Below are 20,470 nucleotides of genomic sequence, written 5' to 3'. Positions count from 1 at the left end.
CTGCAATGCTCTCTTTTCTAACCAGTGAGTGAGCTGACTTTCTGTGTTACCACTAAATTAGTCTCACGCAGCTCATATGACATCTTCTGATCATCTTTAGTTAGTCTACAAAGAACTGAGCAGGCTAACATTGTCAGACACCTCTCACTAGTCTCTGTCTGTCTAAAAACACTTTGGCGCATAGTAAATGTAAGCAGGGCAGATAAAATTCTTTAATCAAGAAAAAGGACACAGCATAGACTTCAAATGTTATTCATAGAGAAGTTACTCAAGGTTAAACAGATGCAGAGCATTAACAGACTTTTAGATGAAGACGTTACATGATGTTAATGTATTAAATGCATTATAATAGAGTCTTTCAGCCTTTCCTTCAAGGCCATTATAGAGTTCTTTCAAGAAGGGGAAATTAGAGGCATTTTTATTGCAACATTATCCAGCAATAAGTGGTGAAATTACAGGTGCTCAGGGTGTGACTCATACCTGGCCCGGTCAATGGGTTATTTTCTCTGTCGGTGCAAGAATGGTGCGCAGACTCACATACCAGTGGACACTGGAAAGAACAGAAGAAAAGACAAGATGAAAACTGGCAAACATGAGCATGAACAGTAAAGCATTTCTCTGATGTGCTTTCAGGCTTTGATCACAAACTGTCGCCTGTGACGGCAACCACATTTAAGTGCAGCCTGACACTGAGACTTGATGTGACATATACTCTAATTTGGTGGCAGCTCGAGTTTGAAAATCCTAATTTAGCTTTGACACACTGAGAGGTACTTTAGCGCCAAAGCTGTAGCCAGCAGGTAAAATTCCGGTAGTTTGATCCGTGTTCTGCTAGAGAACCATAAAGCTGCTCACATAAGCATAATTACATTAAAAAACCCATATCTATCTTTCTATCTATACATATATAAACATCTATAAATATATACGGTTTCTTCAGCTGGTAAATTTCAAAATTTCAAAATTTCAAACTATCAACTGACATACAGTAAATTACCTGGTTTTACTTAGGAGAGATGGGAGACCACACAGCTTTAATCTCTCAATTACAGTGTCCTACTAGGTAAAAGATCCAATATCTTTTAATGTGGTTATTTCATTGCTTAATCATTACAACAGTAACCAACAAGAGACAAAAAATCCACTCTCATAAAACTTGCAGTATACTGTAATGTTCTGAATTAGTTTAGGTGCAATTTTCCAAAATGAAATTTCTCAAGCAAGCAAAAGACTTTGGAAGAAATTCAATTCAATTTAATTTTCATTTCAGTTTTATTCATATAGTGCCAAATCACAACAATAATCATCTCAAGGTGCTTCATATTGTGAAGTAAAGATGTAGATAGAAAGGAAACCCCAACAATCAGACGACCCTCCTATGAACAACCACTTGGTGACCGTGGGAGTAAAAAACTCCCTTTTAGCAGGAAGAAACATTGGACAGAACCAGGGTCAGCGAAGGGATAGATGTGACGAGCTGGGTGTGAGAGGGAAAAATATGGACAATCTGAAAATATAAAGCATGTGGAAGTGCCATAAACCTGCAGCTGTCTTTAAAGGCCAACAGAGGGCGACTCTGTTTCTGGCTGAGTGTTAAATATTTTCTGTTTTTTTCCTTTTAAAAACAAAATCTTGATAACTTATCTAAGGCTCCGTCCACACGTACCCGGATATTTTTGAAAACTGAGATTCTTCTATGCGTTTGCACCTTTCGTCCACACGTAAACTGTGTTTTCGGTCACTGAAAACGGAGATTTTTAAAAACGCCTGCCAGGTTGGATATTTACGAAAACTCAGTTTTTGCATTTACGTGTGGACGAGAAAACGCAGCGTCAAAGGTGTGCGCCTTTTTTGACGTCACACTGTGCGCCACGTTATTGTTTCGGTGAAATTAATTTCTACAGTACTGTTACTGTTACTTGTACTCTCTGCAGTGTTTAAATGCTTACATATACACACACAGTTACTGTCCCTCCACACATACGACTTGGTTCTGCTTCTATGCCCCATCCTTGCTTACTATTTCCCACCGAGGCTTGACTTCTGATTGGCCAACATTTCTACACGGTTAGGAATATATCGCCACCTGTTGCTTTGGCATGTTCCTAGCAGCGTTTTCCTTCATTTTTGCGTTTACGTGTGGACGAGATAAGTTTTTAAAACGAAAACGGAAAATCTCAGTTTTCAAAAATACCCATGTACGTGTGGATGTAGCCTAAGTTACACACAATTATTAAAAATTTGTGTGATTTGTGAAAAAGTGGGTGTTCCCACTGTTACAACCTGGCTCAGAAGCTGCAACATAAAGTGGAGACTGACATCAGAATTAGTAGAAACACTGGTTTTATTTCACTGGTTGAAAATGACAGCCCAGAAAGCATTATGGTAAGTAGGATCTCCCCCAAGCCAAACTGAGGCCTTTATCTACACCTTTTCAGATGTAGACAATTAACAGTTAAGCCTCAGTAACACCCAGAGACTGCAGTGCTGCTACTGCAAGGTAAGAAGGCCAATTTTGACCTTGCACAATAACAGTGAAGGTCAAGGTCAAATGCTTAGCCAATCTAGGTACTCAAGTCCCCCAGGGGCTGGTATATTGTAGTGAAGTTTGAAGACGACCCATAAAACACTTTGGGTAATATCAAGTTTTTACAGATTTTCACACTGGATTTTCACACTGGGTGATGTTGACCTTGAAAGAAAGAATTAATAAATATTCCACTAAAGTAAATTCCTTTCCTGTAGGTCCTCATCTTTAGTCTGTCACCCTCTTTTACCCAAAGCTCTGTACAGGAAGACATCCTGTTCCATTTACAGAGACCAACAGCAGACATTTGGAGTTAAATGACTTTCGGTTTAATGACTTTCTGTTGGCCCATTACAGCTGCTCCTCCATCACTTGAAGAGGCAACAAACTGTGAATGTACTATTTCTAACCGTTTTGAACTGCAGGATGTCGCAAACCGCAGGTCCGATGCATAACAGCAATTCAACAAGGTGAACTAAGAAGCTACAAATCTCTTGTAGGCATAGCTGGACTGGCCATCGGGTATACCGGGCATTTGCCCGGTGGGCCGCTGGCGATTTTTTGTTTTTATGGGCTGATTTTTTTTTTTTTTGGAAGGGTATAAATAATGAAAGGTGTTGGATTGGCCAATTGGTCATGATCGACTTTGGGCTGGACCAATTACAGCCGAGGAGGTCGGATGCACCCGCCCCCTTGTTTAGCAATGTTATAGACGAACTAAAGAAAATGGAGAAAAAAAAAAGGAAAGGAGGTGCAGAAAAAATTAGGGCAAAAAAGAAACAAGCCCTTCAGGCAGACACTGCCAAATGTGTAAAATTAACTGAATTGTTTGGCGGTAGCTATGGCATAGCTTCCACAGATTTAGCAACATCAGCAAGTGGTGGAGGCCAGCAGGTGGATAAGGGAAAGGGGAGGCAAGAGGAGGAGAGACCCGAGGTGGCCGCCGGTCATAGTGGCAGAGGAACTGAACTTCAGGTAAGAAGTTATGACCTGCTGTCTGTGTCAGATATAAACTAAGTTTAGTTTTTCGTTGTGCTGACTTTTTACAGTCGCTTAGAATAACTGGTACTGCGTACTAGCTAGCATGACGGAGTTTATATACTGCTGGGCGGGTGCTATGAAGTTACTGATAGTAAATTTTATTTTATGCTTAAGGTTAGTTTCTCAAACTCCTCAAAATCTTAACAAATTGTGCCAATCCTTACATGTTGCACCAGGCTGATTTATCATCAAAAGTGGAGAAGTCTGTGACAGAGGAGACAGAAGAGCAGCAGAGAGAGATGGAGCAAGAGAGAGAAATAAAAGAGCAGGAGAGAGAGATGGAGATGGAGAGATGACTTTATGTCATCCATGAGGGATGCATTTGACATATGTTTCACATATTATAGCCCAACAAGTTACTTACAGCAATTTAAATACGAGCAATCAGTTTTTGGCAAATACCGGAAATCAGTTTTTGGCAGACAATCACTTTTTGGCACAACACCGGCTATTGCGGTTAATAATACAACAGCTTCTTGCCATTTTTTGTGTTTCTTTTTATCGCTGTGTAACTGAGTTCAATTGAAAGCCTGCATGCGCTAGTACCTCTTGTCAAAAGTTCCCAGAATTCTTTGCGGTTTTACCCCTGAATGACGTCACATTTTTGGTGGGCCGGTCTCTAGTCAAAATGCCCGGGCCGATTTTTTGTCCCAGTCCAGCCCTGCTTGTAGGGAAAAATCTGACAGACACTAAACAGGTGCATTTCTAGTAGGGGTGGGCGATATAAACGATATATGATAGAAACGATATAAATTTTGCCACCGATAGAGATTTTGACTATACCGCTCTATCGCGATAGCGCATCGCGGTCGAAAGCATCGCAACGGCTGCAACCATTATCATCTGCAAATTATGCCGGGCGACAGTCATAGCAAAGAGATGAAGCACTTTTGAAATATGGGGAAAGCCAAAAACTGCGCTTCCTCCACTTCCGTAACATTGATTCATTAATGTTGAATTCTCTCCCAGCTGTTCTGTTCCCATGTTGTTGCAGTATATTAATAACTAACCTCTTATTGTGGATGAATAATCTCAGTTGTTCTCCTGACTGAAGTCTGGCCCGTCTATAGCATCCTGCTATGCGATTGCATTTGTCCCTAACCACCAGAATCCTTCACGTTAACTTTTATCGAGTGGAAAAAAAGTTGGCGTTCATCCTCCAGCTTCACTGTGCTAATGTTATGCTAACATAGCTGTGTCGCTAGCAATCACATAGCAGAACATTATATATACCAGGTAGTCCAACTTCAGTAAACCTGCAAACGCCACTGCTGTTTAGTTTTCTGTCTTCATTTATGTCGGAAGTGGTAGCAGAGCTGTACGTTTTAATTAGTTTCAAAAATCTCTCAGTCAGAACATGGTATGTCATGTTTAGGTGGAAACTAGCGAGCTAACTTCCTGTTAACTTCGAACTCCGTTAAATTTAATAAATTCTGTTTTCATGGATGCATGGATGTAAAACTTAATTGTTACACCCGATAAAGCAGCAACGCTGATGATTTTATTAAAGATGAAAGAATTTAAACCGTTTTTAACTCTCAGTGTTCTTTTGACTTTGGGACCTGAAGAGACGGAGTTTTGGACCCAGATTACTCCGCGAAGCTCCTCACTACGGCAGCCGTAATGCTCTGACAATCCATCAAAACATTTTTTAACAGATTTCTGCACACCAAAATCGGTTCGAGGTCAGTAAGCACAACCAGAATTCATACATAAGGCACACTCGATTTTTGAGAAAATTAAAGGATTGTAAGTGTGCCTTATAGTGTGGAAAATACGTTAGACAGAAGAAAACAATATATCGCGATATATATCATTACCGCACGTGCTTCAAATTATATCGCGATATGGATTTTAGGCCATATCGCCCAGCCCTAATTTCTAGGACTTTTTGTGTTTCCTGTAAAATGTGATGGTCTGAATCCTTTTCATTTCTCATTTATTTAATTGGTGGTAGTTTGCACACTGAAGGAGCGGTGTTGTAATGGTGAGGTAATGAAGGTGAAAGGGAATGAGACATGGACACCCCCCCACCTCCCCCAGTATATTAATTGATTAAAAAAAAAAAAAATTGACTGTCATTGACCCTGTAAGGTAATTACAGGATTGCATGATTTTAGTGCTAGACAAAAGTTATGTTTTAGCTAATATAAAACAAAGACGATACATTAGCTGCAACTCTGACTTTTGTGTTGGGTGAAATAACACTGAGTTAGGGTTAGAGCTTCTGCACTGGACTACTGTGGCCAACAGTTATTAAACCAGACGTTCTGAGTACCAAAGCCTACAGTGTAGTGGCACATCATTAACTTATTTCTTACATTTTTTATTCTTGAGGTTTTGGTCCTGAAAAGGTTGAAAGAAACTGATACAAACCCTGGGGCTTTAATGTAGCAGACCGCTACATCAAAATGTATAAAATAGTCAAATTCACACAGAAAGGAGGTGAAGCTGTACTCTTAACTTTACACTCTGCTTTTCATAAAAACACACATGCACACCAGTTAAAATTATGTTTTTTTGAATTATGCCTGGGTTTCTTCATCAAAGCAACGTGAACCACTGACAACTAGCAATCTTTCATGCTCGCTGTATCCCAGCTCTGGCCTGTCTGATGAACCATCTAACACAGCCAGACAGCCAAATCTGTCCCCAGAAAAGGACTTTAATGACTGCTAGGGACAATCCATCACCTCTCCTAGCTCAGAAACTGATCCTGAATAAAACAGACATCAACCAACAGCAGGCACACAGAGTCACACACACTAACTCCAGAGTAAACTGTGTCCATTGGACAGAATGGGCAGATTTTACTGGGTAAGTTTCTCGTCTAATGATAAGTATTAACAATGAGCTAAGGGCCTCAGCTGCGAAAGGAGTCCCATTGTAACTGTAGGCAGCATCTGTTAGATGGCTCTTTGAAGACTAAAATATGTAAAGAGATCAGATCAAAGGTGACTGGAGTGTCTTTCTTGCTTCAGCTGATTATTTTTGCAGGGTCAGTGGGATATTCATGAGCAGCGACCACCTAAGCGATGACACGGACTGATCAAACACAGACTTACAAGCATGTGCAAATATGTAAATTAGGCAGCAGCACATGAACATGACTAAGGTACCTTGAACAAGGAGGGAACAAGAGAACTTCCCTACAAGAGAGTCCTGAGTCTAAAGTGAGCCTTACCCTGGATTTGTCATAGCCCTTCCTTCTTTCCTTCCTTCATCTTCAACAACAGCAACGATACACACAAGGAAATATGCTGTGACAAGACAAATGCGCACACACACGCACACGCATAGGGCAACACATTCATCAAGGCGACATGGGCAGATTTTCAGTGACACGCTGGAGCCTAGCAGGGAACCTCCCTGCACCATTAACAGGGGTGGGCAGAACAGAAAGCCAGTCAGCCATGTGGAGGCCCTCGGTCAATTATATAAGACATGAATCACATGCATACACAAACACAATGTACAAAAAACACACAATTATCCACACAAACAGGAAATCAACAGCAGGCCTCTGTGCTGCTTTACAAAGCTGTTCCTATTTCCCAAGAAATATCCCAAGAGCTTTGTTTTTTTTTTTTTTTTTAACTGATTTCCCTGAGATCTACAGCATGAATTCACCTGACAAATCACGGCCTCTTAAGAATGTGCAGAGAAATGCAGAAATCAAATCAGGAGTGCATATGCACAACTCTACTTTCGGTCTGGTGGCGCCTCAAAAACTCAGACTCTGAAGGAGAATACTCCTTCTTCCTCTTTTAACTTCCTGATGATGACGTTGTGTGATCTCAGAGCCCAGTTAAGAGTAGAGAAGAATGCATAACAGTTTGACACAAATAGATTTGTGAGTGTATGTGTGTCAATATCATTCTTTTAAAACCTTTTCGGTATCAACATATAGGCATTCAGACATTAAACGTACTCACATCCTGTAAATCCCTATTAGGTTTTACTGAAGTTTATTTAATCTCATTGGAGGACTTGTGCAGTGCCTGTCTAATCCTAGTATTAGCACGAGGCGTCTGGCACATGGAGACTCCCGCTCCTGCTTCGTCTAGTCAGCCCGCTAACCTTACCTTCTGTGACGGTATGTCTGTGGTGATCTGGTCCACATCAACCTCCTCCATCTCCCCCATCTTCAGACGACTCACCACCACCGTTCCTGCTGTGCACACACCATCAGATGACCTAAAGCAAGACATGAAGAGAGAGAGAGAGAAAAAGATACACTCACTTTTGGCCTCTTCATTCAAGCTGTTAAATAAAAGTCTCATCTGTTAAATTATATTTTCCTCTAGCTACCGCCCCTCTACGGGCCTCAGAAATATTCATCTTCATGTCAGGCCCCCCCTGACTCGGCAAGCCTAATAAGCTTATTTCCAGCCTTGCACAGGTTGTGAAATTATAAAGCTTTGAGTAAAAAGTGGAATCAGGACATGGACGCTTGCACTGCGGCGATTCCTTTTCCTGACAGATTTTGCCCAGGAGTTTTGCATGCAGAATAAAATCCCAGCGCGCTTCAGCGGGAAGCTGATGGGGGTGAAGGAAAGAACGTTTCATCTAACTGTTCAAATAGTGGTTTATTAAACCAGGCTATGTGCCCCGACAGATATGAAAATTGATACTAGAGTTTTCATATCGGAGAGACCTGACTAATCACTTTCCCAATCATGGGGCCATGATTAAGGAGCTGATAGAAAATCTATAGTATTGGCAGGAAGACAGACGCTCTCAAATGAAGAAAAATGGTCCCCGGGTATAGCGGGAGCGAGTCTGATCACCTTAACAGACCCATCCCTAATGTGCTCAGTTCCACTCTAGCTGGAGAAAATATTGGATGTTGTGCATCAGCCACTGGTCTGGGGAGACAGGAGGATGGATGACACACCCCTGCCCGAGGAGAAGAAAATGCAAGGATGGTGATGGAAGCAAAAAGGATGCTTTCGAGGCCAATCGATCTTGGGCAGACACAAAAGGAGAAAATCTAAAGGCACCCGTGAGAAAAAGGTAAGAAAGGAGATGCGGGAAGCAATGTGAGTGAAAACTGGAGAAGAGGACGGGGATCGAGAGGTTGGAGAGTGAAGGGAAAGTGTCTGCGGAGTGGGACCCTGGGAGCTTCAGTTAGCACTTAATGTCTTACAGTAGTCTCCAAGCAGAGAAATAACATTGGCCGGTTTATAAATCTAATCATTGTCCCTTGCCAGACACCTGTCTCAGTGTTTACTCCTCTGCTCATCTTCTTGTTTCTTCCCCATTTTTTAGCGTGCCCCCTCCCGTTCCTGCGCAACAGAGGACCCAAGCACGGGAAAAGAAAGTCACCCTGACTTTGAACAAACGTTATGTGCTGAGAGCGACCCACACATAATCGAGGAAATGGAGATTAACACACATCGCGTTCTGTGATAGTCCTCCCAAGGCAAACCTTAGGGGTTACAGTGGTCCCCTACTCTTTAGATTACTGCGCCGCAATCCACTAATGAAACTCCCCATTTAGGTGGACAAGAGACTCAGTTAGAATTGCTTTAACGTAATTAACTTACAGTATGCCTTTGAGAGATATATTAGGATTTTTTTTTTTGTTTTGATTTGCAGCCAAACATAAACTCAGCACCTACTCAAATACAATTTTCTTTTATATTACTGCTGTCTGTGAGGAAAAGGACTCTTCTGCAGCCTATTTAAAAGGGCTGGGATGATTCGATTTAGCTCAATCACTGCACAGCCAATTCTCTGTTCCATTAAAAAACAAGCACGGTAGAGGTTAGAGACTTCTGACAGGATGCCTGGTCTTCAGAGGCACCCCTTTATTTTAACTAAAGCCATTTAGCACGAGCATGAAGTGACCTCCGATTAACTTAGAAGGTTTTGATGAGTGCTGTTGTTGAAAAAGAAGACATTGTTGGGAGAAAAAAAAAGACCCTTCCCCCTCCACTCCCACATTCCCTCCTCTTCTCCCTCCTCGTCACTTTCCGTCTGTTGGAGCTGGCATGGAAACAAATCTGCAGATTGTTCTTTGCCTGTGAGCCCATCTTTTTCTTTTTTCTTTTTTAATCTAATTGGCCCAGGATCTCTTTTATGACAACACTTAATCAGATGGCTTTGTTCAAGTGACAAAAATAATGTGCTTAAAATGTCTGCTGTGAATCTGGCACAATTTGAGAAATAATTAGTTATCAGGGAAGTGCCTTACATTTAACAGTTATTTTCTTTTGAAAGGCTTTCTTGTAGTTTACGGATACATTTCCCAGCGTGGGAGCATGCAATGCAATTTGTTTCAAATGGCCAGTTTGCACTAATAAGCTCTAAATGTACGAGCTATATGTCTTAAGTACACACTGTATACACCGCACAGTGCAAATGATAATACTTTCAATTATCTGTACAAGACGGGAGGCTTCGGAGCATCATATCTTAATTTTGCTTCTTGTACAGTTTTTATCTACTAATGACACAATATCTTTTCCACTAATGATGCCCCCCCAAAAACTTTTTTTCCTTTTTCTGTTAGGCTGTAACATTTTAAAGTTAAGCTGCTTCATCAGGCTTAGCTCACTGTGAACTTACAAAAGGTTGTGTACAAATTTTTTAACGGCATATTCATCCAGGGTCGCAGGAAGCAGAGTACACACAAAGAAATCATCTATTTGCTCCACACAGCCTGTTTAGAAACACCAGTTTTGCAGTTGACATGCTTGTCTTTGGACTGAACATGTAAAAGCCCGACCTGGATTATTATTAACCTTCAGGTGAAAACAAACTAAACTTCATTTGGCATGGCTCTTCAAAGTATGAAACACATTAACATGACTGCTGATGGTTCACAAAGCTATTAAAACTCTTATAAAAAAGAGATGTGTGTATTAATTTAAATTGCTGAATTGATGTTTCTGTACATAGGATCTGTGACACAACTGTGTTTTCAAACCACCACATTTAGCAACCAAGAAAACTAATTTTCCCACTTTGATTGGTTTGAGCAAGTCTATCCAGCCCAGTGGTTTAGCTGGATTTATGGGTGCGTTGCAATGTAGCAGCGACCTCAGTATCATTATGAGTTACATGTTTTCCACAGTAATATTATTACTGTCATTATTTTTCTACTGTTATTGGAAATACTATCATTACTACTGTTATTATTTGCTTCTTTGGTGCTTTGATGATAGATGGCAAGGTTGCTTTTTTTTGCTTGTTTGGTGAAATGAGCAGTTATACTCTGCTGTAATAGGTTTGCACTGCAACGCAGAGCCCGGTGTACAGTCTGGAGACACACTACCTCATTTACACTGACTGTTTTGTCTTTGTCTGTAGATGTGGCATCATAATAGTTTTTACTCAACCTGTCATCACTCTGAAAATAAGCGAATGGTCAAAGATCATGAAGTCTACAAGTTTAGATAACTTGGGTTAAATGGATGAACGCAGGCGCAAAATTGACCAAACAAAAATCCTGTTTCCGCTCTCTTGTGGACCAAAAAAAAAAAAAGGAAAGAGGTTTGTAGAGCAAAGTCAAGAAAAGGACAATAACACAGAATTCAACAGCCCGTGGGTGGGGAAAGTTCATCAAAACACTTCAAAGCAGCAAAGCGTCAGTTTTTGTCAGGCTTTCTCTCTGTGGGACGCCACAAGGAGGGAAACACCTGATAGCCACAGAAAAGAAGCAAAAACACCCATGGCTTTTACTCTTGCAAGGGGTTTTGCTTTAACAGTGAGAAACTAAATTACCCACCAGAACGCGCAAATAACTATTTGTGTTTTGCCAAAAGAAGACATGTTTAAGAGCTCTTGAGGACACCTTAAAGCTGAATGTTAATGGAAGTGGTCAGAAAAATACAAAAAAGGATCCTACAACAGCAACAAATATGCTACAGCTTTGTTGTGAAGGAGTGGAAGTGTGGATGGGATTCTTGACCTATATAAAGCTGGACCGGTGGCTAAATATAGCCCTGGCTAGTTTTCACTAAGGACAGATGTTAGGACATGAGACAGTAATAATGGAGAATGCCAGCTTTAGAAGTCATAGTTCTAATGCTGATTTTTTTTTTCATTAGGGATGAATGACACAATCATGTGATTCGGAGTAATTGGGCATTTTGTAACTGGGGAACTGACTCAATCAATAAGACTCTACTGCAGGCATTGTTCATAGAGCTGGACAGAATCACCAGGGGAGACTTACACTGAGCACACTCTCTCTGGCATGTCTGGACCACTTGAAATTTATTCCCTGAGAAAAAAAACTGCCCTGGTTTTCACTTGATGAAGGAGACTTACACCATGCGCAATATATTCAGTCTGAATCAAAAATTAATGTAAAACACCCTCTGTGTCCATTGTAAAAATTCAGTTCTGTGTTAGAATTAAGGATATTTTAACGGCTCTTGGGCTCAGGATTTTTTTTAAACTTGAAAGGCAAAGCAGGCAAACATTTATTGAAAACAAGCCGATTAACTGGAATACATCAATGAGATCAAACTGTAAAATTCTGAAATAGAAAACTAATCTGTTTGTCGGATGCAATACATCTGTAGTAAGCAGAACAGGAGCTACGTCAGCGGAAGATTGATACTTGCAGACAATTTGTGAGTTTTAACACATCCTATTTGTTCCAGTTCAATCACACACACACACACACACACACACACACACACACACACACACACACACACACACACACACTACTATTCTTGCATGATGAGAACTGTCTTCACACTACATTTACTTTATGTTAGTGCTTAACTGCTGTCAGAAACCATCTGGGATAAGCTATTTTCACAGAAGAAGCAAGGTGGGGAAAAATATCCAGAATGGATGCTATTTCTTCAGCCAGTCACATCAATCCAGACTCCGGCTGACAAGTAGGCACTTAATGACTGTTGTGGGACAATTGCTATACGTTTAACTGAATTTGAAAAACTTTGGCTGCAAGCGATTTGATAGGAAAGCGTTTATCAGAAAAGCACAGGAAACTCAATGATTAATTCATGGGCCAGTGTGGTATTTAGTAAATATCTACAGCTCTGTTTCTAAAGAAACCTTAGAGCAGATCAAATTATGGTCATTTCCATACAGTAAAGGCCTACAGGGACGCTTCAGTGTAAACTAGTTAAACTATTAAGCGTACAAAGTACTATTGCCACCAGCCGAGGCATTATCTCAACAGAATTTAACACCCTAAAGCACATCTGCTGTCTGGAAGTTTATGTGAGACAAGGTTATTATCGTTAACGAAAACTAACGAAATAACGAAAACTAGAAGTAAAAAAAACATTTTCGTTAACGGAAATAAAAATAAAAACAAAAAAAGGAAAACTAACTAAAACTGTAATGAGTGTTCACAAAACTAACTAAAATTAACTGAATTTATAGCAAAAATGTGTTTAGTTTTCATTGATGTGTGCGTGTCATACAATAGTCAAGGGTGAAAATGAAGTTTAATTTCCAGATTTTTTTCTTGCTGTCTAATTATGCCAGCAGGTGGCAGTACGTTAGTCGAGTCGTCTGTGTTGCTGCTCCGTCCACGCGCAGAATCATGTCAGGAAAAGTCGGGAGAAAGCGCCAGAGTCCAATTTGGGATTACTTTGAATATGACTGTGTTTTGGATAAAGCAAGTGTCTTGTAGTGGAAAGAGACAAATTATGAGGGACATTTCTAAACGGAAAAAAATCCCACAAACCTTAAAGTGCACTTGAAAAGCTCACACAAGAAGGCTAACCTAGCTTACCTTGAGAAGGTAAGGGAGCACGCCCAACCCTCATCCCCAGAAATAGACGCTAACCCAGGCAAGGCAGCGTGATGCATCCCGAGACAACAGGACGGGGATATCTACATAACTGTGTGAGTCAATTGCCTTCAAAAAGTTTGAACCACTTGAACCAAAATTATGAACACCCGGTGCTGCAGGAGTTAATAGTCTCATTGGGGCCAAGTTATACATTTTATAGTTGCCTGGTATCAATGGTTGTTCCTCTGCCCTAATTTATTTATTTATTTATTTATTTATTTAAAGAACCCATAGGTGGGAATGTGAATTGTCTGTCTCTCCGTGTTAGCCCTGCGACAGACAGGCGACCTGTCCAGGGTGCAGGGTATGGTAGCTGGAATAGCAACATACCCAAGGATAAGCAGAAGAGCATGACTGATATGATGAAACTGGGATTTTGTTACACTTAATTATTGCAAACACAACTAAAACTAAAACTGAAACTAATCAAAACTAAACTGAAACTAAGGATTTTCAAAAAAATAAAAACTAAACTAAACTAGCAAACAATTGGTAAAAACTAATTAAAACTGATATAAAATTGTAAATCTGAAGTCAAAACTAAATAAAAATAAAAACTAATGAAAATTGCAAAACTATTAAAACCCTGATGTGAGAACACATCAAGAAACTGACAGACTTGGGGTGATGCTATTTTTATTTTTTAGAAAGACACTACATGGTCGCAAATCACACTTAGCACCGAGTTCCTTCTTCAGCCAGACAATTTGCTGCATCATTCTGCTATTGCCGCCTGAAAACGGTGGACTGCTCCCTCTGGGTAGAGGATGAGACAATGCCCCGAGCGAAGGAATTTAAGTATCTTGGCATTTTGTTCATGAGTTGCAGCATAATGAAGCTTCAGACGGACGGGTGGATCGATGCAGCAACAGCAGCAGTAACGCGGGTGTTCTGGATCGTTTTGGTGAAAAAGAGTTAAGCCAGAAGGTGAAGTTTTTCATTTGCCAGTCAATCGATGTTCCAGCTGTGACAACCCCCCACCTTTTTCTCTCAACTCTGATTTCCTCTGGATGTGTTTCAGGTAACTGGTGAGCAGGGCAGGGATTGTCAGTACCAAATGGGAAGACCTGAGGCAGGTGTTCCCAGACTATAAAGCTGTTGCTGACACTTCACTAGGTCTCCTGCCTGGCTGCTGTGTCATGACCTCCGAGCTTCTCTTCATGGTTCCTTCATGTTGTTTTTCTTTGCTTTAAAACACTCATCCACCTCCACCCTCATGCACATTTTGCACCGACAAGTCCACTGTTTTCAACACTACCACTGTTGCTTCGTCTTCTTACTATTATTATTAAATTACTTCAGTTTGCTGCCAAAACTAGTGAATTCTAGGTAGTAAATGAATGAATAAGACACCTGAAAATAGTTTCCTTGGGCTCAAGGTGAGGAGCTCAGACATCATGGGGGTTCAGAGTTGCTGCTCCAAAAATAGCAGCTGAGATGGTTCAAGCATCAGGACTTCTCCTGGGTGCCTTCCTCTGGAGGTTTTCTGGGCATGCCCAGCTTGGAGGACACCCTGGAATAGACCCTTCTTAGCCTCCCACCACCACCCCCAACTACAGATAAACAGATGGATGGATTCCCCTCCTCTCCTCTCCTTCCCTTTATTTTCTGTTTCTCTTCACAGACTCCAAATAAAGGCATAAATCTCCCAAAACTAATCTTGAAAAAGACAAAAGCTGACAGACTTCCACTGCGTGCAGAAACCGAAAGAACAACAAAACATCAAAATAAACAAAACTGTGAGACCATGCGCTTTAATCACATTTAAAAGAACACACTGGGATTGATGCTAAGCCCAGCAGTATGTGTCAGCACAAAATGAAAAACACGCACCATAATGGCATTACTGGCTATTCCCACCCCGAGGATATCTTTAATCTAAAGATAGACTCACATTTTAAGTCTCCCTTGAGACAACATTGACCCACCAATATGTACATGAAAGAATTATTGATTGCCAAAAACTTTTCAGTGGAAAAAGAACTCCCACGCTGCTATTTCATTGTCACTGTTGTGGGACGATCCACAGCCTTTGTTCTGGGCAAAAATGCATTCTGTGGTGCATCTTAACCTTCACCAGTGTGAGCTAGATAGATTTAGCAAGTAGTTTTCGAAGTACATTCTCTCTTTGCGGCTTCATGGGCAGCAGAGCCGCAGCAGAGGGACAGCAACACAAGGGAGGAATTTTGCACCTTTTTTGAGGACACTCAATTTTCCTCATTCAGACTTCTAAAGATTTCTTATAATGCATTTTGAACAAGGACAGTGGATTTTGTCCCTCGACACTGAAATTGTTCGAAGGAGACCGTGAGCACGAAACACCAATAATTCTTCCAACGCGCTTTTGCAAATCCTTATGTTTATAGAAAAAAACTAATCTATCCTTAAGTAGAAATGAGTTTTTATGTGCCAAACAATAAAAATGGAATTTAAGACCAGATATGAACAGGGAAGGAGCAATCACTGAGTGTCAATCACAGGCAGAAATATTGTATTTGCTTATTTCCTCACCTCACCCAACAAACAGAAGCACACAAATCCATTATGTGCTGCCTGCTTTCAACTCTCTGAGCTACACACAGCACCGACGCTATTTTGCGTCTACTACGAGCATGTTGTCACAATTAAGACATGAACGTTCTTATAAACAGTTCCAGTCAGTCAGCTGTGTGTCTGGCATGTATTCGATGTTAAGTCACAGAAAAGCTAAACGCAGATCAATGACAATTTGGTAGAGAGGACGGTTGAGTGGAAGTGGGCAGGTAGTGCAGTGCCCTGTACGCTCAGATGACCTTCATAGCCACTTATTCAGTAAGTGGAGCACCATCAGCTCATAAGTGGTAAGAGGTCAAACCCAGCTATCACGCTACATTTGCAAAGCGCAATAAACAGCAAGTGTTGAATTGTGACAAATGGATCTAAAAAAATCTCATAGTCACATTTCGAATGTAATGACATATTCACTTCTTTTTCAACAAAGTGATATAAACCTGGGGGGAAAACAGACTCCTTTGATCTCAAATAAAAAGAAGCTGACGAACAGTATTGAGAGGATACGCACACAATCAACTGGAGGACAGAGGACGATGGATAGAGGTGTTAATGTTTGTGTGATTTGAGTGTTATTAAGCTTGTTTCCTTAGGTGTTCTGTTAAATAAGAGTAGAGAGGTTTTTAGCTTAGCATACAGGCTGGTACAGCAACCTCAGCTCTGTCCAAATGCAACAAATGTTTGAACAGTGCCTCTAAAACTCTGTAAGTAACATGCTATTTCTTGGTTGTGTGAAACCATCGTGATGTGGTTGTGTGCTGGATTGAGTCAAGGACTGGGCGGGACAACTTCTTGGAGTCACTGTATGATGACTTCAGGAGTCTCGCTGCTGGCTGTAGCTTTATATTAACTTTGAAGAAAGTGTAATTCTCTGGAGTTAAGGAGCTCAAACTATCAATCTGTTCCTGCAAATGACCTAAAATTTTCTTGACACAGCAGCCTTGTTGACCCATAAGCATGTCTCCATCGTGGAAAGGTTGGTGCTGTTTTGTAACTTTCCTCATTGTGCATGAAACATAAAATCAAATCGAAAACTACAAAAAAAGGTCCAAAATTTTTAACAGAGACAAACTGTAAGTGCCAAAAAATCAGAGCAAAGGATTTTATTTATTCTTCACATTTTAAACAAATTAATCAGTTCACAAAAAGTGATGTCCATGCTGGTTTGATTATTAATTTCATTAGTTTTGATAAATGTGCTACTGTGCAGAAGCACAACTTATCATCGTCTCACATCTGGTACAGAAAGCCAAACAAATGATTTGTTTAAGGCCAGCGCTAAACATACTGATAACGGGTGCTGATGGCACTGGGGAGATTTGATATTATTTGACAACAGGGGCTAATATTAGTTCAAGCAATACACTTGACACTGGAGGACATCAGCGGCAGGGACATTCTGATAAATACAATAACAGCATAATGGGAAGCGATTTCCATATCTTCTAAAGCACTCGGCTGACGCTCAACGTTTCACCTTTTCGTTCACTCAAAAGTCAGCATAAAACCAACAGAATCATCTTGAACACGTGAGAACGCCAGACTCACGAAGACGAAAGTGCCAGAAGGGCCTTCTTACTTCACCTTCAAGGTGTCAGGATGGATGCTGACCAGATAAGAAACTAAACTTCCCAAACACGGCGAAAGGCCCCGCTTTGACATGGTAATCAATTTAACAGCCCAGACATGGAAGCTCTTAATGACCCTTTAGATCAAAGAAAGACCGGACAAAGAAGAGAAGAAATGCTCTTCTTCTTCCCTGGAACAAAGACCGATATTTCATTCAGAAAAGGCAAAAATCAATTTCACTCCTGAGCAGATTTAAAACTAAAAATGATCTTCAGTCTTATTTTTTAAAATTTCCCCTCATAACTAACTAACTTTTAATAAATACTTTATTATTTATTGTTATAATTTTTAACAATTGGTTTGTAGCTGGAATAGACTTCACCCTCCCCGCAACCCTGAATTGTATACGTGGAAGAGAATGGATGGATGCATATATGTATATTAGAGGCATTCTTTTTCATGCTTTCATATTCAAATTAACAAGCAATGCTTAATAACCATAGAAATATGTCATTTTTGGAATCAGTTGAACCCAAACATCAAGAATTTAAACTGATGCTCAGTAGGACTGTGTTTCCATGTGTCAGGCAGCAGGAGACTGCACATGTCAGATGCATTATCTGACTGGAAACACTCACACATGGACTCGGTCGGATATTCTGATATTACACAGACTTTGTACTGGAGAGCAGACGGGTTAAAGTCTTTTTAGTGTCCAGTCTGACAGATTTGGACATCTCACATCCTGACAACATGCATTTGATCTCTTTTCTACTATCCTATTTTCATCGGCTGAGTGATTTGGAAACAGTCTTTTAAGACATATGTCTTCAAGGAGACAAACGGCACTTGCAAAACAGCACCGGTAGCTTGATAAATAGATTATGCAAGTCATTTGATCAATACATCTGCTGTTTGTGACCTTGGTGACACTTTTAAAGGCATCAAAGCCCCGGGCATCAACATTAGACAGCGGTAACGCCAGAAATGCATGCATACAAATTGTGCACAGAGAGACAAGGAGAAACGGCAAAAGAGCAATCCCTCGCTCTGCTTGGCACAGAATTGGTTCTTTCTACATCATTACCAAACCGTTAACTGGAAATCTGAAACAGGTTTACGCCAGTGTGCTCCATGTCAGGGTCCTGGGAACCCTACTAGAAGTAAGCCATAAGGACTATACTATTGATATAACAGCCTCAGGGAAGAGGAGCAACAACAAGCTTTGAATGAGGGGTTGAAGGGGATGCTGTATGCAAACAGCACTGTGCATGTGTGTGTTAGAGAGGAGGGAGGATCGTGAGTGCGTGTAAGCTACAGGAAAGCAGATGGAGTGTAAGAGATACTGTTGCTTGAGGTGGTGCCAGTGGCTTGTTGACACAGGTAGGCAGTAAATGATAGGTGTTTTGTGCTCCATTGACTCTTACTAGCAAGGGAATTGAATAGGGGACGTGGTAGGAAGGTCTTGGCTCTGCAGAGTGTTTTAGGTGGTAAAACAACGCAAATACACCTGCACACCCACACTTTTCTTCACACGGACACACACACACACACACACAGGATGACAGATGGGAACGGGTGAGTGAAGCACGCAGGGATGTAGGTTAAGGCACTCGAAAGACTCGTAATCCATGGGGACTTTGCAGGGGTGAAGTTAAAGCAACAGAGGCAGAATGGAGACAATAGTGAAGCTGGGTTTGATTCTCAAGAGTGGTGCCCTGTGTTGGCATTTGTTCCATCAGCCTTTAGCGATGCTTCATCTTTGCAACTGGCATATGGTGGTAAAGCAGAATAAACAGCAACAAGCTGCAGGGTTTTTGCTCTCTTCTGGCATGTCTAACATCTCTTAGACTAGTTTGAAAAAGGTGCTTTAGACGAGGATGCAGTGGTGCCTCTCTCGGCACGGCAGTGATGATTGTGACTGTTGATTGCTCACTTCACAGCTCTGCTACAATCCCGTGACACTCAAGAAAAACTTTTTTTTATTTCATTTTGGATTTACTTAAAAAGTTATGTCAACGTGTTTTATACACCTGTGTTAGGGGAAACTCCTACGAAACAGATTCAGTTGAGTCATTTGTGTTATTTAAGGAAAATATTGTGTGGTTAACTCAGTGGCTTTTCATTGAGTTGTTTCAATATTTTAAGATAAACTGCAGTCAGTTTCTTAGGAGTGACTTTTTTAGTGCACAATATTTAGTTGAAATAACACAAATGACTAAAGTAAACTTTAAAAAAAACGAACTTCTTTAGTAAATTATTTTAAACCAACAATGGTAAGATGTGACTTTTAGAGAAAAGCCACTCAGTCCAAATTATAACTTTTGATTAAACGATCTCAACTCAAATCTGAAAACCCACATCCCACAATTATTTTCATTATTAGGCATGATTGTTAAACACAAAAGTATGTGTCAAGAATTAACCTTCATGCGTTAGCTAGGCCAGAAGGTGCCCATGACTAAGCAAACCAGCTATGCAAACTTCATCTGCATATTGCGTGACTGGATTTAAATCTGGGAAAAGCTGAAGTGAACTTTAACACAGATTGTTTTTTACTAAACAACAGGTTTGGAGGTCAAGTATCTCTGTTATTTAGATTTGATGAGCTGTAGTAGTGTAATCATATTAAGCTGCTTCCAGGTAAGGGATCATAGGTGAACCAAGGCTGCTTCTTGACAAGTGGGAAATATAGGAAACTGACTATAAGTGAAAGAAGGACCAAAAGATATCCATCCATTCATTTTCTACTGCTTATCCTTTTCACAACCATTCACACTTGCATTGACACCTATGGGCAATTTAGAGTTTCCAGTTAACCTATCCCCACAAACTGCATCTCTTTGGACTGTGGGAGGAAGGCGGAGTACCTGGAGTGAACCGACACAAACATGGGGAGAACATGCAAACTCCAAACATCCCAGCCTGATGGTGGAATTGAACTCAGGACCTTCTTGCTGTGATGCAACAGTGCTAACCACAGTGCTGCCCGA

At 40.7% G+C, this 20,470-nt stretch overlaps 1 protein-coding gene across 8 annotated transcripts in view; it reads right to left on the bottom strand.

The window, feature by feature from the left end:
• Positions 1-20,470, bottom strand: part of inpp4b (inositol polyphosphate-4-phosphatase type II B) — a 179,484-nt gene that overhangs the window by 74,140 nt on the left and 84,874 nt on the right. For all 8 annotated transcript variants that reach the window (XM_040023896.1, XM_040023897.1, XM_040023898.1 and 5 more), the window contains 2 exons: positions 7,654-7,765; positions 481-550 (listed from right to left, as the gene is read on the bottom strand). In XM_040023896.1, the coding sequence (XP_039879830.1) occupies positions 481-550; positions 7,654-7,765 (182 nt within the window). The remainder of the gene's footprint in view (positions 1-480; positions 551-7,653; positions 7,766-20,470) is intronic.

The sequence above is a fragment of the Simochromis diagramma genome, unplaced genomic scaffold, assembly GCF_900408965.1.
Source record: "Simochromis diagramma unplaced genomic scaffold, fSimDia1.1 OVJJ01000302.1, whole genome shotgun sequence".
Classification (NCBI taxonomy): Eukaryota; Metazoa; Chordata; class Actinopteri; order Cichliformes; family Cichlidae; genus Simochromis; species Simochromis diagramma.
Note: the sequence above shows the minus strand (reverse complement) of the source record. Positions and strands in the feature narration are given on the sequence as shown.